The sequence below is a fragment of the Lampris incognitus genome, chromosome 4 (genome assembly GCF_029633865.1).
Source record: "Lampris incognitus isolate fLamInc1 chromosome 4, fLamInc1.hap2, whole genome shotgun sequence".
NCBI lineage: Eukaryota > Metazoa > Chordata > Actinopteri > Lampriformes > Lampridae > Lampris > Lampris incognitus.
The window spans coordinates 21,421,528-21,447,625 of record NC_079214.1 but is presented as its reverse complement, the minus strand read 5'-3'; the positions used below and the strand labels follow the sequence as shown (position 1 = coordinate 21,447,625).

The window sequence follows — 26,098 nt, the reverse complement described above, 5'->3', positions numbered from 1 at the left end:
GTTTTGTTATGGTTGAATAATCAACAACCTATGCCCATATATCATACCATATTACTTATATACTATATTGCCCATACACTATACCATACCACAACTCCACAACCCATCATGCCCACATACCAATACTATATACTCACACTATATTACACCTTATTATCTGAAGTAAACACTATATATTCACCACCATCCATCTCACTATATTTTCCTGTATCTGTGTTGATATTCCGCTCCTCACTAGTTGAGCACTTATAACAGCATTGATGGTTTTGGAAAAAAAATCAATGCCTCCTTCGCACCACAACCGCCATTACCACCACACACACACCCATGTGCATACACACATCGTAGGCAGATGGGGGCGCCCCGGCAATCTTTATATATATATACTATATATATAGTATATATATATATAATATAACTGCAGCACCAGTTCTGCTTACCAAAAGTGGCCCACTGGGCGCTCACATTCTACGCCCGGCTTCAAGCCAGCAAGCTGGGCTTCGTACCAATTTAAAGTTTGAGAATAGGTTGAGATCGTTTTGGCCCCAGCACCTCTAATCATTCGCTTTACCAGATAAAACTGCGGTTTCAGAGTGCCAGCTATCCTGAGGGAAACGTCGGTTCGATTAGTCTTTCATCCCTATACCCAGGTCGGATGACTGATTTGCATGCCAGGACCACTGCGGGCCTCCACCAGAGTTTCCTCTGGCTTCGCCCTGCCCAGGCATAGTTCACCATCTTTCGGGTCCTATCACAACATCCTATGTTACAACCACAACAATAACAGCAATAGTTTGTAATCAGTATACGGCAGTTGTGTGTGTATTTACAATTACACATTTGTATTGCACATCGTACATATGTTGTTGAGCCATCTTGACCAGAGGGAGCTGTTTCCAGAGTGTCATATTTGCATAATAAGTGTTTATTCTTGCACCATGCTGTTAAGTGTTCATGAGAGAGATGGCCTGTTGGGGAAAACTGTTCCTATGTCTGGTGGGTTCGGTGCACATATTGCTCTGTAGTGCTTCTGCTTACTTTATAAAACCTTGGAACATTTGTCCTAAAATGCCCCCACATGTCACCCGTGACTAAAAAGCCAGTATCACTCAAGGCATAATCCTGTTTAAACAATGAACACACACTTAAGGGTCACCTTTGCTTTGCCCCTAAACAGGATTAATTCCTGGCCTCTCTGTTGAGTCATTGACTTTGACAGGTAAGTTCATCACCCTCAGTTCATAATTTCATAGAAAATGAATTTCAGATCCTAAATACCAAAGTTTTCCTGATGCCTCAAAAGTAATTAAGTCTTACTTTAAAAGCTGCAGGTCTGTAGAATATTAAAAAAAAAATTAATAAATTATTTGGACTACTACTTGACTTGTACATGTTATTATTCTCAGCAACTTCTTGTATCATGCTTGCCCAATTGTTATATTTAGTAGTAATTACTTCTCAGGCTATTTCTCTCTTGAGAGTGATACTCAGGACATCAGATTGACAAATAGCCACTTGAAAGCGAGGTAATGACTGAACTGGCCTGCACTTATACTGATTTCTCCGAGAGGACATTATGTGAGCTGTGATGTGTGGTGAGGTGAATGCTGTTGCACCAAATGAGATTTTGTGATGTCACCGAGCTGGTAATCAGAGTGTGAAATGAATTCCCACTGGGTAGTTACATGACTATGAGCGGAGACAAAGCAAAGGGTCACATAGCAGACTAAAACTGGCCCACTCATTCTACCTTATCTCAAGATTCAACAGAGAAGAAAAATGTACTTTTACAATTACTGAAGTAAATCTTAAACCCACTTTAGGTTTCAAAATTATTTTCTATTTGAGAAGATTTTGAAGGTGAGGCTAGCTAGGGGTTACAGGGTTTGGCTGACAAGGCTATTTTTTTTTTGACTTTGGTATACTATATTAATCCCCGTGGGGAAATTCCTCTCTGCATTTAACCCATCCTAGTCGTGTAGCTAGGAGCAGTGGGCAGCTGCCGTGCAGCACCCGGGGACCAACTCCAGTTCTCTTAAGTTCTTCTTTCCATTGCCTTGGTCAGGGGCACAGACAGGCATATTAACCCTAACATGCATGTCTTTTTGATGGAGGGGGAAACAAGATCACCCGGAGAAAACCCACCAAAGACACAGGGAGAACATGCAAACTCCACACAGAGGATGACCTGGGATGATCCCCAAGGTTGGACAACCCCGGGGTTCGAACCCAGGGCCTTCTTTTTGTGAGGTGACAGCGCTAACCACTGGGCCACCGTGCCGCCCAAAATCCATGACTTTTTACAATCCTAAAGTGATCTGGCAGGGCAGTACACATGCATCTTGTCAGTATCATAGCATTAAAGATAAATAATGACAACACTGCAATCAACAATCCTTACAAATAACAGGAACACTGAAGTAACTGAAATATGACTACCAGTATTTCAACAGCTTCTTTCCCATTTTTTCCAGGTGGGCTGATAGGCTCCCCCAAAGCTATAGATGCAGTCACCTTCACAAGGTGACCCCCCACCCCGCCAAGACATTGGTAGGGGAAACACTGGATTACTCCAACATGTTATACTTGACCTACCAATTTGTTATTGCACCCATATTGTCTTATTTCATGCTTTTGTTCTGCATTGTCTCATTTTTATTCTTATTTGGATTCTGAGATAACCGCCAAGAACATTTAATGTGCAAAGTGGAATGGTAATAGAGCCTGAGCTGCACTTTGGAACAACAGTCTGTACACTATAAATGTAAACTAAAATTAGATGTAAGATTGTGTCGTTAAAATGCATTGGCTGAGATACTAAACATAGTTCTAATGACAGGACTGATACTAATGCTCATACTTTTAGAAGATGTTAGACATTCATTGTACTAATACAGATTTAGAATACATAAATATTGTTCTGTGCTGTACTGTATACTGACATATTTCACCAAACTAGCAATTAACCACACAAAATGAATTGGTATTATTTATTAATCTGCTCTTCCTACTGTTACTACAGCAAATATGCATTGCTGTAATTTTTGGAAAGGGCTGTGACTGTATAGTTGAATAAGCCAACCTCACCAGATTTATTTATTGTCCTAGATTTAAGCTTTGCAGTGTGCATGAAATTACATGAGAGAGCAAGATAAACATTTCCACAACTCTTCTGTCTACACACTAAACTAAAAACCCTTCACTGGTTTTTGAACTATTTCCAAAAACCGTGGCCTTAAAAGTGAAACATTGTCACAACTGCAGGAAATGGATATTTTAAAGTTTAACAGAGCCGAAACTTCTCTCCAAATGCAGAAACCGCTGGTGTAGACAACAATGATTTATCTCTTGCTTGTATGCACACTCTTTGAACAGTGGAATTTATCTAGGTGACAGTAGCAAAGAGCACATGCTGACAGTTTCACAACAAACAGTTCTCCATTTAATAGATTAGAATGCATTTTGAATTACCTTGGCATGTGGCTGCTGAAAAGTGACTCTGGAGCTGTTGATGAGTGACGAATATCTGAACAAGTGGCTGGGGTTTGTGGGAAGTCTGTGGCTGCTGCTGGGCTGGTTGTGAAGGACGGCTGAGAAGCAGATGTGAACTGTATCCTTCAGTGCCTTTAATTGAGACTCCTGTCCAAGATCAAGATTTCAAACAAGAGGCTTTTATGTAATTTGTGTATGAATACATTTGATCCTGATCCGTCCCTCTGTCCAAAATGATCAATGGACTTCATCTGAATTTATTACATTCTGCAATTAGCCTCCAATGACACCTCCTCAGTACATATTCAGACATGCCATCACAATGAGTACAAAACAAAACCACAGAATGTGTTCAATGCAATGAAGGGAAAAAAAAAACGTTGAATACACAATGAGAACCTACACACCATCTCAATAATGAGCATACTACTTGCTGTATGAACTTTTTTTTTTAATCCTGCAAAGAATTATTTCACCTTTACAACTGCTTCATAGGGAAAATATGGAAAGGGAAAGGGAAAATAATGCCCAAGCCCCTAAACTCATCTTTGCAAAGCAAAGATTACTATAGCCTTGCATGTTTTCCTCAACATAAGGTCATCGACATCATGCTGCACTTATCAAATGATTTTGGCGATGCCTCTGTTTTCAGTGGTTGACATTCCGCGGTATTTAAACTGATCAGGGACAGGGATATTATTCTCAGAGTAGATTACTGGAAAATGAAACTAGCTATAAGACTGACACAATATCTAAGTACCTAAGAAACAAAGAGATTACTTTGGTTATTACTCACCTTGTCAAGTGCAGTCTTCTCCAGTTCTTCCTTGGCTATAGTTAACTTGTGCTCCAAATCCATTAGCTGCTCACCCTGCAGAGAGAGACAAGATTTTTGAAACAGTTAGACCCTCTTGAACCCTGCAAACACAGCTTTCCTCCACCTCTGTCTTTACCAGCACTATTAATAACAGAAGACTGAAACCCCCCCCGTTAATATTTTCTTGGTCATCACTTTTAGCCCGACTTTTCAAATCTCTATTATGACACGACATCCTTAGGACACATTTTCAAGTTTTCTGATCTCTCTCAGTCAATTGTAGATTACATAGTATTTTGTGGCATTTTTTTCAAACAATTTCTGGTCTTTCAACTGGAGACGGAAGCCTTGTAATGGCCAATTCATAGCTTCTTTATGTGACACAAGTAATCCTTTTGTGCAGAACAGTAATCGCTTCTCAAAAACTGTCACAATCTAAGTTTTGTTATATAACTGCATGTATAGCATTACATGAAAAAGAGCCAAATAAGTGACTGACTTAGGCACACATCATGTCACAGAGGCTGGTATCAGGAGGGCAATCAAAACCACCCTGAAATAGATAAACTCCATCATTTGCAACAGCGGCCTCCATCCACATGCTACTGAGAGCCATGTGTATAAAGGGATTTTCACTGCAAACTGTGCAAAATGGTGAAAATGGCTGTCGTGTTTGATTTGACTGAAAACCTATGTAAACAATGGTAGGCGGGGGAGGGGGGTCACAGTGGGTTAGCACCGTCACTTAACACCAGAGGGGTCCTGGGAGTGACACCCCCCCTCCTTCCCCCGTCATTCTGTGTTCTGCCCTTGTGTACCTTTTCTCCTGCAGGCCGAAGGCATGCACGTTAGCTGAATTGGAGACTATAAATTGCCTACAAGAGTTAATGGTAGTGTGGGTGACTGTGTGAGTGGGCCCTGTGATTTGACTGGTGACCCTTCCAGGCTTTTTTCCCCCCCCTGTATTCTGCCCACTGCATTCTGAGATAGACTCCATCAACCCTGAATTGGACTTGAGCTGGTATGGACAATGAACAAACGATAAATTAATGAAATATACACACACTAGACTTTTCAGTCAATTAATCAACCAATTCATCAAGGAGGTGGAGTCATTGCCATGCAAGAGGAAAATGTCCACAGAGCCTATGCAAAACCGTCCTTGTCAGTGGTTTCACATGAGGATTTATAGCCAATCTTTTTTATAGCCAATCTTTTACCAGCTTCTCCAAATGACATATTGCGTTAAATTATATTCCTAAAAATCTAAGGCCAACAAAAAAAAAAGTACTTCTTCAGAAAAGACTGCCATTCATTTGGGATCTTCTTGAAGAAATAATAAGACTGATCAACAGCATTTTTATTTTCAGGAGTTTTGGGTTAAATGATGAATATGCAGTGGGCACTTTACTCATCTCGTTTTACCTCATTCTGAGAATATTTTCAGCTGTGAAGTGGTAATTTTTAATGATGAATAAATTCCATACCCCGGTTACTCAAGTGGACAGCTTAAATGATATTCAAATGACTGAATGATGAATCACTTGTGTTCAACACAGCAATGGTCAAGGACAAAGCATCATTCAGTGCCTGTTTTAAAAGGAGCCAAACCAAAAGAGTCAGATATTTTTTTATCATGACAGGGAAGTTCACACTGTCACACAAAGTCATTCATAGCCATGTGACCATGCTCAAGAGGGAACTCAAAGTAATATTTTTTTGCGGGATACTTCTTTAATCATGAGCATAAAGACTAGCCAACTGGCAAGAGAAAAGGGTAGAAATATTAATTGTTGCACTGACCAAATTATTTTTAAGAAGACAGAATATAGTGTCCTTTCTACAACAGAATTCAAAGAAGATGGAGAGAAGTGTAGTGTTAATTCAAAGATAAGAGTACCCTATCATCAGGAGAATTTCTCAAGCCAGAAAGCCAGCATCCAGTAAAATAGTTGCAGCGATGGTTGTTTTTTGTATTAGCCATAAAAGCTTCTGTGTATTTATGGCTTGAGTAGAGATGAAACATAGAAAAAAAAAAACAAAAAAAAACAGAGGACCGAGAAAAGACAATTTTGGATACTGAATAATCTTTGGTTTTAGGCAGTTTCAGCTTAAAAGTGCACTTCATAAACGCAGTATGAACTTGGTGTGTGTTCAGATCTGCAAACTCTGTGTGTGTGTGTGTGTAGCACGGTGGGTTATAAGAGAGCCACTGCACGTAGTATCATTACCAGTAATCTCTCTAAAGACTCCAGGCACATGATCACTGACCTAGAAATGCTGACTTTCAAGGAAGTGCCTCAAAGACCAAAGCGCTGTATTTCTTTGCTGAGTGCATTATAAAGAGGTGTGGGTCAGTAGGGCACTAGCCACTCTACTAGAGCAGGCAACTTCGGCTAGGATTACGTTAGACATGACGAACACTTCAGATAGTCCCGGGCCTGACACCAGACCTGCTATTGTTAGCGCTAGCTCAGCCTCGTCGGCAGAGGTTGTCTCTGTTTGCCGGTGTGGGGAGGCTCGCAAGAGCAAGCCAATGGTCATGTAGCCTGGTCTGCAGTCACCTCTCCCGACTGCAAACCGGTTTTCGCCCCCCACCATCCCTGTTGGTAGTCCTACCGGTCAGCATGCTTCTCCCACTCCTGTCAACAGAGTAAAGCAACGCACGCTAGTGATAGGAGACTCCATTACCCGCAATATTAGATTAGCTTTGCCAGCTTTGGTTCACTGTTTACCCAGGGCCAGAGTCTCCGACATAGAGGATAATCTTAGGGTGCTGGCATCACAGAGGGAGTATCAGGGAACCCAGGCACACATAACCACTACTTACAGCAACATTGTTATTCATGTCGGCACCAATAATGCTAGGATAAAGCAATCAGAGAGCACAAAAGCCAGCCTAGTCAGAACGCTTGAGTTTGCCAGAAAGATGTGTCGACATCGATTAATTGTTTCTGGTCCCTTAACCATGAGGGGTAATGATGAGATGTACAGTAGGTTCACCTCAATGAACCGCTGGCTGGCTCATTACTGTAATGAGCAGGGATTTGGCTTTGTTGATAACTGGCCTTCTTTTTGGGGCCACCCTTACCTGCTGAAAGCAAACGGCATTCACTCTACTGGGGACAGCACTGCTCTTTTATCTAGTAATATACATAGTTGTTTACGTTTAGTTTGACACTAGGGATTTATAATTCAGCAGGTCACAGGTGATTAGAGAGCCTGTTAGATTTAAATCTAGTGCGGATGTGGAGTCAACTAGTTTAGTTAATACGTTTAGTCAGGGAATTTATCATAGTGTAGATTATCAGATTGACAGCTTGGTCTATACCATTGAGACTGTCTCCCTACACTGCTGTATTGCTCCCAAGCTCTCCTCTCCTAAATGTGTGAATCACAATAATCTAATAACCACTCCTACCACTGGTGATGGTAAAATGTGCAACAAAGCATCTACTATTCTACAAAATGCAAACATCTAATGTTATCAAAAGCGTGACCACACATCGTTCAAAGCGTAGGTCTTCAAAACTGTCAACTACAAGGTGTCAAATTCCAATTAATATTTCATATAGCGCTACAGTTCTGCCTACTACTGATTACTTCAACAAGACGCTTAAATTTGGTTTATTAAATATCAGATGACTGTCTACCAAAGCCTTACTAATAAATGATCTGATTCCTGCGAACATATTTTTGATATGATTGGGTTATGTGAAACATGGCTGAAACCAAATGTTTTCTTTCCCTTAAATGATGCTTCCCCCCTGACTATACTTATGCCCATGTAGCTCAGGCAAATAAAGAAGGTAGAAGTGTCACCTTAATTTAAGTCTATTTTTAATTTAACTTCTAAAGTTGAAACTAAATTCAAATCATTTGAGGCTCTTATTCTAAGTCCATCTCCCTCAGCCATGAACACATTCTGCTCAGTCCACACTGTGATACTCTATCGACCTCCTGGCCCTTACTTATTATCTCTTGAAGAATTTGGAGAATTTATCTCGGGTCTTGTTACTCATTCTGATGAGATTCTAATTCTTGGCAAATTCAATATTTATCTGAACAGAGGAGAATCGTTAAGAGTCCTCTAAGCCCTCAGAGAGGGCCCAAGATATTCTAAGAAATAATATTTAAAAAGTCATATGTTCTCATTTTATTTTCTGAATTCATAATTTCACAGTCAACATCTGAACAAATGTTTCTGAGGAAATAAACCCTTCAAACCTGCCTATTCAGTTTGTGTTGGAATGTGAAGGGTCAAATGAAAGAAGCTCCTTTGTCCCCCTATCAGAATTTTGCTGCCTCTGCAGTTGCTGGAAGAAAATTATGTGCTTTCAGCTCTGTGATTGGTGGTCCAGCTATAATTTTACAGAGATCTGAGCAATAGTTATTTAATGAGAGTTATTTCAAATCACAGTAAAATTGACCAATCATATATTCCCTCTACATACTAGGTGGGCCTTGTTATCACTAACTATATGACAAGTTCTGCCTGCTGCACAGGGACACAAATCACAAGCTAGCGAAAAGAAAAACACAGATAAACAAGCTAGCTAGTTAGCTTGTTGGTTCACAATAAAAGCCATAAGTAATGTTTCCGCTATGAGGAGGGCATTGTTGTGAATTTATTATCCACGCCGTTTTCAAGATTAACTTTTAATGAAAAGCTGGAGTTAATTGGCAAAGGAAGACCTACACTAGAGTTTAATTAGTTATTTAAAATCTAATAGGCCACCATGCCAACTGATTTTATTCTGTCTGTCGCTGCCACTTAAGGTTTATTTGGGAAAACGATAATAATGCAGAATTACCGATCATTCTGCAAATTTACCAACTTAGCGGTCAGTATGCACATTTACATTTAACAGGACACTGTGCAAATCTAATAATATTATTTATAAACAATATTGCCCTGTTTGTGGTGGTGAGTCCTCAAAATGCTATGACCACTGTTCATTGTCCATGGTTCTGAAGGGTTAGTCACTAATGATTGCTTAGTTGTGTGTGCGCCGTCATGATGTGCAGACATATGACATTTTGTTGGTTTTGTGTGATAGGAGGGGGTGGTTGTCATACATTTTGCACCCCAGCCCATTGTCACCATATTCCACTAAAGTGCACACGCAGCTTGTGTGATGATGCTATCATTTGTAAGGAAGATTTGTAGTTTGCTTTATAAATTAGCTGGGTTTTTTTTGTTGGTGATAACGCTCACTCTGTCTGTGCTGTTTGCTTGTTGCATTATTAAGGCTGGACTAGCATCTTCATTTTTGTTTCAGAGTGTGAATTGTCATAGGTCAATTTTGCAGTAGTATAGGAGAGGACACAGTAAGCTACGTTGGCCGATTCCTTTTGTTCCCCAACGAGGGAAGGGGGATCAGAAGGTCAAGCTTTAAGTCATGGTCTGTTCCTGCGTCTGAATAAGTCTGGTGATCCCCTCTATCACCAAGTGCCAGAAAGGCACTTGTTGATACTTTTGGGTTTGCTCAAATTGTTCAAGAGTTGACTCACTGCAGTGGTAGCACCCTTGATCTGGTTTTATCTAAAAGAGATCATTGTTTCTCATCTGACTGTCTGGCCAATGGGCATTTGCCTTGACAATCAGTCTGTTGAGCCCTTTAAATCCAAACTTAAATGTCATCTTTTTGCCTCAACGTAAAATTAGTTGCCCTTTAAAGTGAATATTTCATGACCTGTACTGCATGGCGGGTTGGTTTTTGTCTCAATGAAATTAACCAAGCACTGTCCTGCCGATGAGATTATAGAGTATAGATTGACTGCTGCAACTGTTCTCTTCGCTCACATGTCTTTTCTCTCTCTGACTGTCTTCTCCTCTCCAGTGTATATGAACGGTGTGATATTTCCCCTGTGTGCATGTGTAGTCTGTCCTCCTCCCAGGTCTCCATGGTAATGGTGGTCACCACCTGGACACTGATTGGCATCCTCCTCATCACATTCTTTATACATCTTATAAATTTGTATAATTTCGTTATCCTGTTTCAATGTTATATCCTTCAGTCTTGATGCATGCTCAATAATCCAGGTAAGAAAATCGAAGAAGGTTGAATCAGTTCAACTGGATACAACATTTATTGACAGATATGCTTCATCACTCATCTACGTGATATCTTCAGTCTAAACTGACTGCAGGTATCCCTACCCCTTATAAACAATACAGTACAATACAGTGCCTAACGACCGAAACCAACGACCAGTTTCATATGCAAATATGAAACTCTAGTTAAAGGTCACACCCATATTTGCATATGAAACTGGTCATTGGTTTCGGTCGTTAGGCAGTGTATTGTTTATAAGGGGTGGGGATACCTGCAGTCAGACTGAAGATGTCACTTAGATGAGTGATGAAACATATCTGTCAATAAATGTTGTATCCAGATGAACTGATTCAACCTTCTTTGAGTTATATCTTTCTCTCATGCCGATGTGTGACTGTCTCTTCCCCTACATATGTAAATGGTTTGATACGAATCTCCCCCGTGTGCATGTATAGTCTGTCCTCCTGTCAGGTCTCCATGGTGATGGTGGTTGCTTGGCTCAGGTCCTGGGCTGTTCTGGAGGCATCTGGACACTGCTTGCCATCCTCCTCATCATATTCTTCATATATATTATTATTATAATTCTGTTATCCTCTTTCAATGTTGTGTTCTGTAAAGTGCGTTTTGTTCTGTACACACAACATCCATTGCACGTTGTCCATCTTGGGAGAGAGATCCCTCCTCTGTTGCTTTCCCTGAGGTTTCTTCCTATTTTTTCTCCCTGTTAGAGGGTTTCTTTTTTAGGGAGTTGTTCCTTATCCAATGCAAGGGTCTGAGGACAGGATGTTGTAAAGCCCCCTGAGGCAAATTTGTAATTTGTGGCATTGGGCTATACAAATAAAACTGACTTGACTTGATATAGTACTTTTTTTGTTTTTCCACTGTCCATGGAGAAATCATGCTGGTGGTACTGATAGTAGTACAACAGATAAATTAGATGTGATTAGGATTGGTTAGCAATCAATTGCCAAGGACGTTGTCTCGCAGGAGACCACAGGGAAAGCCCAGGCTATTCCTCGGTTGCTTTTAATGCTGTGACGGAGCTATTGGAGGGAAACCCACATCCGCCTCGTGTTTGAGTGAACTGGGGCTATGTGGGCGAAAACTCTGGGAATCAAGCCTCTCTGCCCTGTCCTTAATCTCCAACAAAAGCTCTATTCAATATTCCCATTGGTCATGTGACTTTATCGTTGATGCCATGTTGGATCACAACCTAGCTGTGGATTTGGTAGCAACCGTTTGTTTATTCTATGCAACGTAGGTTCTCACCGCTTTGTTTTTGCTTGAAAGTGCGTTTAAAAGTTGAGAGAAGTTCATTCTTACTTCGTAAAATTGTCTGCTGCCATTTGTTATCGAGGGAACAGTTTTTTTTTAAACTTTAATTATCTTGCTGGCTCTGACTTACTAAAATAAGTTTTGCTCTTTGGGATTCAATCATTTAGGCCTATAATGGCATGTCTAAAGAACTATTTTGATTCGCTCGAAAAAAAAGAAAAAAAACGATATCGAGAGAGGATAAGCTTAGTGGATGGCATGGATCCATATGTTGTTCCTAAAACGAACTGGACCAGAAGCCTGGCTGTATATCCTACAATAACATATCCAGATATTGTGAACTACCTGCTATTTACAAAGAGTGCCTACACCCATGAAGAACTTGAGAATTTCAAGAGTCTAGAGGCCTACAGGCCTACATTACATTTTTGTGTGGATGGGTTAAAGAAATATTGTTGTTTAAAGCCTTGAATGGGAACATCCTTGTTCATTGCAGGGTAAGATAAATTGAGAAAATATTTCATTCTTCTGTACTATGCATTCATTTGAAATGGACCCTGTCCAATAAAGCAGGGGTTAAAGTTATTGTTCACACTTAAACAAACGGTTGCTACACGTATACACAGCTAGGTTGTAATCCAACATGGCAGCAATGAGAAAGTCACATGACTGATGGGAACAATGAATTTCTCAAATACTATCTATTGGAAAAAGAATAGAAAACACATCAACAAAGATATTGGGTTGTTTTCTGATAAAGTCTTGATGGTAACATCAGGACTGAACTATTTTGCTGCTTATCCATTTCATCGATATTCCCTTCATGATCATAATTGTCTATCATTTAGTTACCAAAGCAATTAAAGTATAACAGTACTTCATTTACCAAAACAAAAGTTTTACTCAATCAGGAAGCCTTCACTGAAAGAAAACAAGTAGTTTGGATTTAATTAAAGTCATTCTAGCAGTCAAAATAACATGAACAGAAAATTCTTGTAAATTGTCTTTACTTTTCGTTCCCCTACTTACATTTTTCTTTGAATATTGTAACACTGCATTGCAAAAATCCCTTACATTTGATACTATCAACCTAATTCAATAGTCTCATGGTCCGGGGCCTGTGGCTCGCCTCTGAATCACCCCCCCCCCTCCTGTAAGTTTGATGACATTGTCAGGATCTTAAACGACTCTTCCATACTCCCTATCCCCTACTAGGCATTTGAGGTCAGCCTACGGGAATGTGGGTGTTTTTTCTTATTTGAGTCAGAGTCGGTGATGAATTTCCTTTTGTCATTTTACCAGATGGGAGAGAAGACTGCTGTTCATCTGCTGTGGATGACTGCCACTCCATATTTTCATCAAGCATCATTTGACAGGGATAAGAGCGCTGAAATTAGCCTTAATGTGTGTATGTGTGCTTTGTATATTCTGCACTAACACCTGTTGATATGCATATTTATTTTCTGTATTTGCATTTTTATGATTGAGTTGCAATTGTATTGTCATTTTATGTAAAGCACATTGTGTTGCCCTGTGTATGAAATGTGCTGTATAAATAAAGTTTGACTTGACGTGACTTAATTTTGCAACAGCAGATCACTGAAAACCATAATGTTTTAAAGGCCAGCAAGAAAGGTTTGCGACATTGAGGAACAAGGTTGTTTTGGGCGAAAGACTGATGCAATATAGTGCCAACAATTTACGGACAGTGGCAGAGCAAACAAGTCAATGCCTCAATCATTCAGTCTAGAAATAGAACAAGCAATGGACACCCAGGGCCAATATATTCAGGCATGCACCACATCCATAAAATTCAGCAGCTGAAGAGTCAGTTCTTTTTGTTTTCATTTTCTGTAACTGTCACACACAGCCTGAAAATTGGGTAGGTCCCAGGGATCAAACTTTACATTTATGAAATGGCATTACTGGGCATTGGGGCAGAAACGTCAACTGACATTTCTCCAACTAAACATTGCAAACAAGAGCGGAAAAGGTCAGCTCTTTTACCAGTGAACACCAATAAATATTACGTGAGTACTCAGACGGAGAATGCTTAGTCTTTGCAACAGAAAGGGCTGTGTTATATGTGCAGATGGGTGACCATAGATTTTGTGCGGATGTGTAGTGATGTTTATATATTTCCCAGCTGGAGAGAAATTCTGCAATTCTGAGGATGCATGCAAGTAAGTGGCAATTTCCCAATGCCCTATAATCCACAATACCTACTGAACTGTGCCAATGCATGGTGTCATGGTGTAATTTGTGTCTGTGACATTTCCAAATATCTAATGCATAATTTTGTGTAAACTTCATCCTATGCTGTCGACATCATTTATACATATACTCCCCATGACTAAAAGGGATGGAAAGGATGGCTAGTTGAAGAAGGAGAGGACAACACTTGACAACACAGTATGTGAAATCAAAACTGGTCAACTGACTGTACTGGCTTTTACCTGGCCCGATGGGGCTTTATAATTGCAGACTGAATTAATTGGAGTTCCTCCGCTGATGGGATCACCTTTTCAAGGTGGTCTGAAGTAACTGTTTACCCCTGGTCTAGTAATGCTACAATAGGCACTCCTTTCAATTTAAGCTTACCTTAAAAATTAAATCCTTTTTCCCGTACCGCAGTTCTTTCAGTTGAGCCTGGATTTTTTTGGACTGCAAGAGGAAGATAAGGAAATAAGTGTTAGCTTATTCAAATGACGAAATTGGTTTTAGATCACATAGTGGGGTTCTGTCGGCAGCTGCGGAAGACTCCTTTGTGAGTGTTCCCAGGGCAAAGCTCTGGCTTAAAGGAAGGGCCTACTGAGAGTAAGAAAATATCAAATCTCCCCTTCACTGAACTGCAAAGCCCACACAATGATGCAGTCATGCACTGGCTTCTTGCCCACTGTCTAAAGCTGAATTTTCACTCCCACTACACACACCACCCCCACCCCCATCACCAGCAGGTTCCCTGATTACAACCAACCCTTCCTGTCATCTACAAGCCATGTACACAAAAAATACCCAGAACCAAAATACACATGAACGCACACGCACACACACACACACACACACAAACACGTGCAAAAACAAACACGGTTGCCAGTTTTCCTTGACATTGCTCTGACTCCACCTCAGAGGGCACATGGAAGTTGCGGTCCGTCTCCGAGACAGCTGGACACACAGCACCTCCTGAGAGCTGTCTACGGTGTAAGCATGCACAAAGAACGCCTCACCACCAAGACAAGTATAACAATATAGATCAATCCCAGAACCACACTGAATGCACAGCAGGAAAACACAGTCAGAAGATATGGCTAGTATGCATGTCACAAAGGTAAATTCAAGTTTTGTCACAAATATATAACTGAATGGGGGGCGTCCAGGTGGCATAGCGGTCTATTCCGTTGCCTACCAACACAGGGCTCGCCAGTTCGAATGCCCGTGTTACCTCCGGCTTTGTTGGGCGTCCCTACAGGCACAATTGGCCGTGTTTGCAGGTGGGAAGCTGGATGTGGGTGTGTGTCCTGATCGCTGCACTAGTGCCTCCTCTGGTCGGTCAGGGCACCTGTTCGGGGGGGAGAGGGAACAGGGGGGAATAGCGTGATTCTCCCACGCGCTACATCCCCCCAGTGAAACTCATCACTGTCAGGCAAAAAGAAGCAGCTGGCGACTCCACATGTATTGGAGGAGGCATGTGGTAGTCTGCAGCCTTCCCCGGATTGGCAGAGGGGGTGGAGCAGCAACCGGGATGGCTCGGAAGAGTGGGGTAATTGGCTGGATACAATTGGTGGAGAAAAGGGGGGGAAATCCCCCCTGCCCCCCCCAAAAATAAACGGAATATGATTTGCAAGATAACAGCTCATATCTAAGATTAATTTTTTTTTTAAATTATCAACTTAAATGCCCGACTCAAATTTATCTGGGTTTTTGTGTCCATCTTGAAAGCTGATGTAGTAAAATTATACTCAAGGTTCATTTTCTCCCCAAAAAAGTGACACTTTAAATCTTGCTGACTTCATCAACACTGTACCCTTATGCACCTCCAATCATTTTATTAGTTTATTCATTTATGTGATTTATTTGTTTATTTTTAGCTGACATGGCTATTAAAAATGGAAATGGAAATATGACCTTTCACTGCAAAACATTCTATACCTAGCCAGGGGAAAAGTGATTTTCTCAGTAATAGTTTTCTGTAAGTCAGCTATTTTTTTCAAGAAATCGTTTATCTTTATACTTCTCCCAAAGTACTTCCATGTCCCAAGATACCTACCTCTTGCCTATGTAAATGGATGGAAAATAAATAAGTGTCTTGGGGCCCCTTACATAAATACTGAGGTAACTTTAAAACTCCATTCCAGAGTGGGCAAGACATATAAGATCAGGATCACTAAGTCTGTTTTGGTGTGTGCTGGTCATGAATTTCAGTGTGACTGGATTAAATGTATTTGCAGCTGCAAAGAAGAGCTTTGCAAACACCAGCCTGCAACAAAACGATTCATATAAAGACGTTATGGAGTCATGGGCCCTAAAGTGTTGTTTTATTGATACAAAAATCTGAATCTCTAAAGGCTATATGTTCTCCAAAGCATCAGAGCATTGGTTGTACACATAATGCACCATGTGAGCTGTCCCCACTGCTGGAGTGATGTCTAATAGCGTGATGTATATTCTGCTGTATGACTATAACGATTTGACAGAAAAATAGGTATTCACCAAGAAAGATACAGTACATCTGTTGACTGAATGAACAGTGTCGATTTTTTTTTTGCCCATTATAAGTTAGAACACAATACATCCTGCATACTGGGGGAAAACTATCACCTCCCTAATATATGAAAGTGTATTCAAAATGATGTCAGCTAGGGTGGTGGTGGGTGGGCAAAAGAAAATACAACATGCAGCAATATGTTTGACAACAGCAGTTGCACAGTAGCAGCACAGCAGCGAGCAGTGCAGACCTGATATGATTCCTCACCACTTTGAATACATTGCCCCGTTTGTGAGGTGTGTTTGATTGGTGGGGCAGTCAAGCTGAGGCAGACCAGTGGACAGCTGCCAGTGGGGGAAAAAAATCCTGACTAAACCTGATATGCTCATTTCAGTCTGGACAAACTGATGCATTCAGTTATATTGAATAGGAATGACATGGCAATATATTTTTTGCTTTAATTTACTGCCAATGAATATAACTGTGTGCATTATGGAACTACCATGCTGACAATACAAAACAGCTTCCAAAATAGTATCATAGTGTGTGTATGTATGTATGTATGTATGTATGTATGTATGTATGTATGCATGTGTATATGTATATGTGTATGTGTGTATATATATCAACATGGATACAGGAAAAAAGTTTTAATGCATTGCAGTACAGGCCTGTTTCGTGGGTCTCACACTCATCTGCTGCTAATGTGGTTAAAAAAGAATCATACAGTTTTTGCAGATGAGTGCGAGATGCACGAAACAGGCCTGTACTGCAATGCATTAAAACCTTTTTTTCCTGTATCCCTGTTGATATTCCGCTCCTCATTAGTTGAGCAATTGCAACACCATTGACGGTTTCGGAATTTTATATATATATATATATATATATATATACATAGAGAGAGAGAGAAAGAGAGAGAGATGTAGGGAAAAAAAAACTTTACATAGCAGAACAAGGTTGTTTCGTATGTCACACACTCATCAGCTGCCAATGTGGTTAAACAACAAAGAAAAAAACACAGCCAATAAAAATGTTAATTTAATTTTATGGTTTTTTCTGTGCTGTCTGACAGCTGATGATTGCTTATGGCATGAAACAGGCTTGTACTGTCTCATGAAGAATTTATATCATCACCTTCTTAAAATAATGGCCTAATTCACATTTTCAAGTTTTTCAAAAAACAGAACAGAAACAAATATAGAATATATGATATTTCTTAATCATTTCACACAAAAAGGTTATGACAATATATGACTATTGACATACACATCTCACACATCTCACACACACACACACAGAGAGAGAGAGAGAGAGAGAGAGAGAGAGAGAGAGAGAGAGAGAGAGAGAGAGAGAGAGAGAGAGAGACACGAGGCAATAAATGGTATGTTCCTCCCCGTGTAGCTTTATTGACAGCTGATGATTGCTTGTAGCATGAAACAGGCTTGTACTGTCTCATAAAGAATTTACTGGACTCACTGGATTATTTTGCTCCTTATTTGTTGAGCACTTTCCCTACCGTTGAGTGTTTCTTTTAACAATATTTGAAATATTACTACTACTTTTGGCTGCTCCTGTTAGGGGTCGCCACAGCGGACCATCCGTGTGTATATATATATATGTGTGTGTGTGTGTGTGTGTGTGTGTGTGTGTGTGTGTGTGCATTGGATTTCTTGGTGATACTGTTTACATTGACTTTAAGGTTGACTATACCCTGAGTCGCTGGGTCAAAAACTGCCCATCCTGCCTTGGCTGTGTGTACTGTGGGCATCTAAGCTCCAGCATGATTTCAATTTGACTTCTTGTCTGACAGCTGCAGACAAGTAAAATAATGATAAAGATGACATATGGGTTACAAATAGAATTCTATTGGAACCTATGACTACAATAGACTGCATGCATTTTCAATAGCCTTTGCATTACAATGCCTAGTCTATAGCTAAAATGAGTCATATGTAATGCTAAATTATTTGTTATGTGAAGCTTACTTGAACGCATACTCTATCGTTATTAATGATTTAAATGTAAGAACGCCTCCCCCCATCCCTTTTTTTCTCCCCAGTTGTATCTGGCCAATTACCCCACTCTTCCAGGCCATCTCGGTTGCTGCTCCACCCCGTCTGCCAATCCGGGGAGGGCTGCAGACTACCACATGCCTCCTCCAATACACGTGGAAACGCCAGCCGCTTCTTTTCACCTGACATTGAGGAGTTTCACCAGGGGGACATAGCGCATTGGAGGATCACACTACCCCCCCCCCCAAACAGGCGCCCTAACTGACCAGAGGAGGCGCTAGTGCAGTGAGCAGGACACACACCCACATCCAGCTTCCCACCCGCAGACATGGCCAATTGTGTCTGTAGGACAACCGACCAAGCCGGAGGTAACACGGGGATTCAATCCGACGATCTCCGTGTTCGTAGGCAACGGAGTAGACCGCTATGCTACCCAGACACCTGGAACACCTTTCATTAAAAAGTAGCTGTTTCATTATAATACAGAACAGTAATACATGTGAGGAATCGTATAAATATATGCAGAATATTCGGGCACTCCCCAGAAACCAGATTTTTGCATTTTTCTCAATTTAAGGGGAATTAACTATATTTGGTCATTGACTTGTGAATCACAATTACAAACTTCCAGAGCATACAGGATCTGTATAAGTTTAGATAGACGTTTCTTAGAAATCATGATTAAAAAGTGAAATGCCTTCGAAGCTGTCAGAGCCCAAAAATGCAAATGCTACACAAGTGGTGCAGGCGTGCCGTAGATTTGAGGGATCCATGAAAGGGGAGATGCATTGAGGCCTACACCTTAAATGCAGGGGTTTCTGTCTTCTTTTTCACCCTGGGCACTGTCAGACTTGATATTGATGCATTAGTTTTCAGCTGTCACATGATCCCTTCAAAAACAAATCGGATTTATGGTGGTAGCACTTTGCCCAGCAGCGATACCGAAGCATCACTAATGGGTGGCACACACCTGATGGCTGTCCAGCTTAAAAAGATTGCCCAAAATGTGAAGTACTATGTGTGATGTGTGAATTATACAAACACACAGGTGAGACATTTGAGTGCTCAGCTACCAGGGAGCTCCCTGACTGAACGTGCTGCGGTCATGTTCATTTTTCTTCAGTGATCCATCCCCAAAATGAAATATTTGAAAGTTCATTTGGTACATCATGGCTAAAGGGGTTCCTATCTATCTCATACAAAAAAAAAAACAAAAAAAAAAACACTGAACAATATCTCTATGCATGGAGATGAACACATGCAATCTGAATCAGGTGAGGTTTATGTCAAAATTGACTTCGCCATGTGTAGCTGGGTCACCTTGGCTGTAATGTGTAGCTTAAAAATAACTTCCAATGTTGCGTGCAAAAGACAAAAGGCGGTTTCCTGGATGACCTGAAATTTAAATTTCCAATCTACCTTACTTTTGTTAAAGAATAAAAGACTGACTTGGTGAGGAATAAACACTTTATGGTATTGTCGTAAACTGTCCCAAACCAGCATGTTATAATCATGCAAGTGGTGCACGCACACGCACACACACACACGTATGTGCACGCTATTGTTCACACACAATTTGTGGTATATGTAATCTAAACTTGTCATGTCAATGTGCTTACCTCCATACAAATTATGTACCATGCATGCATAACTTTAATTTAATTGTGGCGCTGAGGGAGTTACTGTTTATTTCATTGTAAAACAAAAGCTGTTAGGCATCCAGGTGGCATAGCAGTCTATTCCGTTGCCTACCAACACGGGGATCACTGGTTTGAATCCCCGTGTTATCTCTTGCTCGGTTGGGCGCCCCTACAGACACATTTGGCCGTGTCTGCGGGTGGAAAGCCAGATGTGGGTGTGTGTCCTGGTCACTGCCCTAGCCTACTCTGGTCAGTTGGGGCATCTGTTTGGGGGACTGGGGGGAATAGTGTGATCCTCCCACACGCTATGTCCCCCTGGTGAAACTCCTCACTGTCAGGTGAAAAGAAGCAGCTGGTGACTCCACATGTATCAGAGGAGGCATGCGGTAGTCTGCAGCCCTCCTCGGATTGGCAGAGTGGGTGGAGCAGAGACTGGTACGGCTCAGAAGAGTGGGGTAGTTGGTTATGTACGATTGGGGAAAAAAGGGTGAAAAATCATTAAAAAAAAAAGAAAGAAAAAAATAGCTGTTAATAAAATTATGAGCTAATGTCTTTTTAACACAAAAAAACAAGATGCTAAATGTTGGATAGACCTTTTATCCCTAAAAAGCAGTGAGAGAAATGCATTAAAGATTGTTGAAATGACAGATTGATGATCACATTCCCATCATGTTGCTTTCCAAAACCTTTTATGTCACATGAGGTCAAAGTGGGTGTTGGTTGTATCGTGAGAACTAAGATATTATGCTTAACACTGAGCCTACATGTATCCTTTCTTGAAGAACACTTTTATTAAGAAAAGCAGATACAAGTTTAAATTCAGTATTATATTTATTATTTTATATTATATATTTGTAACTGCCGGGGTAGGCTCCCCCATCCCCACGACCCTGAGAGCAGAATAAACGGTTTGGATAATGGATGGATATTTATAATTATATATTTATATAAATATGATGTTGGTTTTTACACTTTGACACACCCTTCTGTTTTGTGGATACAGGCATTACTTTTCTATGTTTTAGAAATTACAAGTAAATGGGGGAAATTTTGTATGAATACCAACCTGCCGAACGAGTATCCAAATATCCGAATATCTAGAGGCAGCACTACCAGCATTAATTTTCTGCATAATTTCCTTAAGGATGTGCTTTCTCTTCAGAGACGTGATATCACTCATCGTGAGACCTATTTTGTTTCATTAGTAATGCTGATATTAAGATGTAACTTCTCCTCCAGGCCTCTGCCCAACTCCACCCAATGCACAATTTTGAAAAATGCTAAAAATTGGGCAAGGGACTGAGAGGGGCGGGGGGCATAGATGTGTGAGCTGGGGAGATTCATGGGAAGGGCCCAGTGAGCTTCCAGAGTTGCCGCTGCACACAACGGTACCTGGTCCCCTCCCCCTGGCAGGGTGTCAGTCAGCACCTGTGAAGACACCCCGACCACCACGACGCAGATGCACCACAGATGGAGGGGGCCCCACACTGTGCCCTCCAGTGACAGAGAGAAGCGGGCGACGGGGCAACTACTCCCCCAGCTGCGGTGGAAGCCCAGCCCGACTGAGCCAGTTGTCCAGTGATGCTTCTATAGAAGCTTGTGCTTTTGACGGCTGTATACAGCCGTCAAAAGCACAAGCCCGAACCATTCTGCCAAAATTGAAAATGGTGAAATAATGTAACTATAACTAACTGTAAATTGAGAGAAATTCAAAACGTTGGTAGAAAATGTAATAAAGGTGCAAGGTTAGCGAGTCTAGCAAAAAGATAAAATGAATGATGAGTCTCGATCAGCATATATTTGAAAATGAGTGTGATTTAACAAGGGTGGGGGCAGGGGAGGTGAGACGCCCACCTCTGAGTAGAGGGTGTTAACATTCATGACGTAGATAAGTCCCGACCTGTCAACTCTAAGTCAACTTTGGCCTGGGCTGACTTAAAACAGTGGATGGCAAGTTGGGCCACTTTCAACCGATGAATTGCCGATTTTTATAAATTTGGTAAGAAATCTAAGTAAGAAAGAAAAATCACTTCTTTGCATCGTATGCATTGCTTTTGTGCCTGTTGACACCTATGTCCTACTGGACTTGAACCTAGTTTTTTTTTTTTTACACTTGTGTTGTCACCTCCTGACTAGATCCTTGCTTGGGTTGTATTAACTCTTTGCTTTGGTTAAAAGCGTCTGCTAAATTAAATTGTAAATACATGTAAAAATGTCAACATTCACACACGCATTGATGTGTTTCATCGCAGCAGTCATATAATTTAGTAATTCTTTAATGAATCTTAACAGTGTCTTATTTTTTTAGTTCTACTAAATCTACCTGCCATGCAGTCATTCTCACAGTCAGTGAAGACACATTTTGATTAACACTATTTATGCTCATTAATACCCTCATGTGTCATTTGTTATCAGGAATGGATTGTCATGATAATTTTAATGTCCTAGAAATTTTGTATAATTTGATTGCGGTGTGGCACGGTGGCCCAGTGGTTAGCACTGTTGCCTCACAGCAAGAAGGTCCTGGGTTTGAACCCCAGCCCATCACAGGTGTTTCTGTGTAGAGTTTGTATGTTCTTCCCATGTCTGTGTGGGTTTCCTCCCACCATCAAAAAGACATGCATGTTAGAGTTAATACTCCTTTCTGTGCCCCTGACCAAGACAGCGGAAAGAAGAACTGGAGTTGGTCCCTGGGTGCTGTACCCAGAGGGCACAAATACATAAAAAAGTATCTTGTTACAAATACTTGCTCATCAAATGTATCAAAATAAAATACAAAATACTGGTATGAGAAAATGTATTTATTTAAAATACAAGTAATTTTTGATTTGAAAATACAAAAGTACATTCTACACAAACTGTTATCACGTTTTAGGCATTTAGTAGCATCAGTATGGGTCTGACCTTAATCCCACTACACTGAAAAGATGAGCTCTGCTTATTTCCCCACATCATAGATTTGAAGTGGCCAATCAGGATATGTTGGAGGTGGGAGGCTGTGAATTCAGGGGTGCATGCTGGGTGCTTTCTGTCTGACTGACTTGACAGAACAGCCAATTGAAATGCCACTGGGGGAACTGAACACTTGGGCCACAGCGATGCACTAGTTCCTTCAGAAGACAATAAGACTGGGCATTTAGCAGATGCCTTTTTCAAGAGTGATAAATAAGTGCAGTGGAGTAAGTAAATTTCTGAGATCTCCAACTTTACAAGCAACCCATGGAATGAGTGCAAAAGACACACAACAGTACCATTACAACAGAGTATGATACAGAGAAGCACCCACCTTTCCCCAATGCCAACGTTAAAAAACAACAAACAAAAAAACTCCTTTGTGTACCCCCTAACACTGCAGTTCTTCCATTTCCGTTTCAGTTGTTTTTCAACACAACTAATATCTACCAATATTATTTTACATTTCAGTTTTAGTTTTTCAGCACAACTAATTTCTCAGTTCAGCTGTTAATCGCCTTCTGTGATGGTGTTAAACCATGCCTGCAAAGGAGAAGAGACACTCAACTAGTGCCGGTGATGGCAAAGGGGGGTTAAATCTCACAAAGAGTAACTTGACCAGTGGATATGAATCCAGCAAGGAAAGGTCCTTTCTGGGATCTCACGAAAGTGAAGGGTCTCCAACACTGCTTTGCTGTGACTGGGCAACATCTCTCTGCCCAACTGGCTCTCAGTTCCTGTTGCTGGGATTGGAAAGAGTATAGGCAAACTGAGAAACAAGGTTGCTATGAATTTACATTAAATTCAGGGATTTTTAATATCACAAATATATTTAAAATACATGACATGAAACTAGCTACTCATTTATTTTTAACTGATGAATATTCATTTTTGATAATTCATGAAAATGCAGTTTAACCTTAAGACACTGAAGTGAGAGTAGTTTATCCATACCCTGGTCAGAGAAGATGGAAAAAAATCATCTTCATTCTCTTCAGCTGTTTGATGAGGCAGTCTCACTTTCTGACACAAGGCCAACATCTTCAGCTGAGTGCAGAAACAGGTGATGTATCCTCTTCTTCTCTGCAGCTAGTTTGGGAGGCAACCATCTCATCTTGAAAAACAGGTGGATTGCTGTAGCCAGGATGGCTTCATTGACATCAGTCTTCAGCTGTAAGAATTTACTGAACCTTTTCTCAAAGCCAGCTATGGTGGCTTGCAAGATATGTGAGCAGTACCGCAGGTTTGAAGCGTGCAGGTCATGTAGTTTATCCTGAACAGGAAAGAGGGTAGGCATTAGCTCACCATAGTAGCATAAGGTCTGACCTTGAAGGCAGTCAATTGCAATGGCAATGGGCTCGAGGACTCCGCAGTATTCCTAGGGGAAATCAAGCTCCACCTCTGTGAACGGTGGGAGTTGCAAGGCAAGCATGATCTCAGGAAGCTTCTCTCGAAGAAATGTCAGCTGGCTCAAACAGTCAAAGAGAATTCCACCTAAAAACGCAGGCTGTCTTCAGTTGCTGGTATATTGGTCTGGCAGAAGCATCCCATAGGGCTGAACACTTTGGCATGGATTAATGATTCAGCCAGGAGAGAGTTGAATTTTCTTTAACTGCTCTTTTGGCATTATGGGTTGAAACTAAACTCAGTGTGTGAGTGGAACACCTGACGTGAGGTGGTAGAATGATAGCATACTCTGACACTTCTCCTTCTGGATGTATTATACAAATTAAAGATTCCGTTCCTACTCATCTGTCTCATCCTGTTCTTCTGAAATGACTGTGATAGTGAACTATCGAAATGTTTTTGAGAAGTTTGATGCATTGTCAGTTACAGCAGCCACACTAGTGTCAGTTGTGAGTCCATATTCTGAATCTCTTTAATATGCATGTTCAATAATTCGGGTAAGAAAAACACAGAAAGTTGAATCAGTTCATCTGGACACAACATCTGGACCTCTTCAGCCTCAACTGACTGCAGGTATCTATCCATCTACAGGCCAGTAGCCACTCTTTCAAGGATGAGGATGTGCACACCCTTAATAATAATACTACTACTAATTATAATCATCAACATCATTTAATTTATATAGTGCTTTTCTAGACACTCAAAGCGCTTCACATTGAAGGGGGTAACTCACTTCAACCACCACCAATGTGTAGCACCCACCTGGGGTGATGCATGGCAGCCATTTTACACCAGAATGCTCGCCACACATCAACTTGAGGTGGAGAGGGAGGAATCATTGAGCCAATTACATGGGGGGATGATTAGGTGGCCAGATGGAGAGAGCCAGGTTGGGAATTTTGCCAGGACACCAGGGAACTCCCTACTCTTTGCCATAAGTGCCGAGGAATCTTTAATGACCACAGTGAGTCAGGACCTCAGTTTAACATCTCATCTGAAGGATGGCATCCCCTACATCACAGTGTTCTTGTCACTGCACTGGGGCATTGGGATTTGACATTTGTTTATTTATTTATTTTTTATTAGGTCTGCCCCCTAGTGGCCGACCACCACCGGCAGCAACTCAGTTTTCCCGGGAGGTCTCCCATCCAAGTGCTAGCCTTGATAGGGAGGAACGCTGGTTTGAACGGGGAGTCAAAGAGGCCATCTATGTGAAGAGGGAATGACTATCCCTGAACCGAGGGGGGCTAAGAGTACATCTGTTGCCATCTTACAATGCTGTGATTGCAACCACTCCCAATCCTCTGTGAATAGTACACATTTCCATTGAAACTCTAGTTAATGCTTATGGTAATTTGCATATGAAACCGATCGTTGTTTCGGACGTTATGCCACTGTATTATTTATAGGAGTAGGGATACCTGCAGTCACTTGTGACTGAAGAGGTCACTAGATGAGTAATGAAACATTTCTCTCTCAATAAACGTTATGTCCAGATGAACTGATTCAACTTTCTGGGACATATCCTGAATGGATTTCCTCCTGTAGTTCTGCAATGTAATTATAGGTATGTGGACTGGGAAAATGTCTGCAAGCAAGAACAGCCGATTCATGTTCTAGTATGTCCGTTTGTATCAAATGTACAGTGACTCCCATATAACTTGTATTTTTAGTTGACCAGATATCTGCAGTGGTGCAAACATGTTGTATGCACTTAAGTCTCTCCTTCAAATTTGCGG

The 26,098-nt window shown here is 41.0% G+C and overlaps 1 protein-coding gene across 1 annotated transcript in view; it reads right to left on the bottom strand.

Annotated features, from left to right (window-relative positions):
- The window catches only part of luzp2 (leucine zipper protein 2), a 260,639-nt gene that overhangs the window by 18,555 nt on the left and 215,986 nt on the right, over positions 1–26,098 (bottom strand). The window contains exons 7-9 of the mRNA XM_056279165.1: positions 14,245–14,307; positions 4,289–4,363; positions 3,472–3,639 (exon numbers count right to left, since the gene is read on the bottom strand). Of these exons, the coding sequence (XP_056135140.1) occupies positions 3,472–3,639; positions 4,289–4,363; positions 14,245–14,307 (306 nt within the window). The remainder of the gene's footprint in view (positions 1–3,471; positions 3,640–4,288; positions 4,364–14,244; positions 14,308–26,098) is intronic.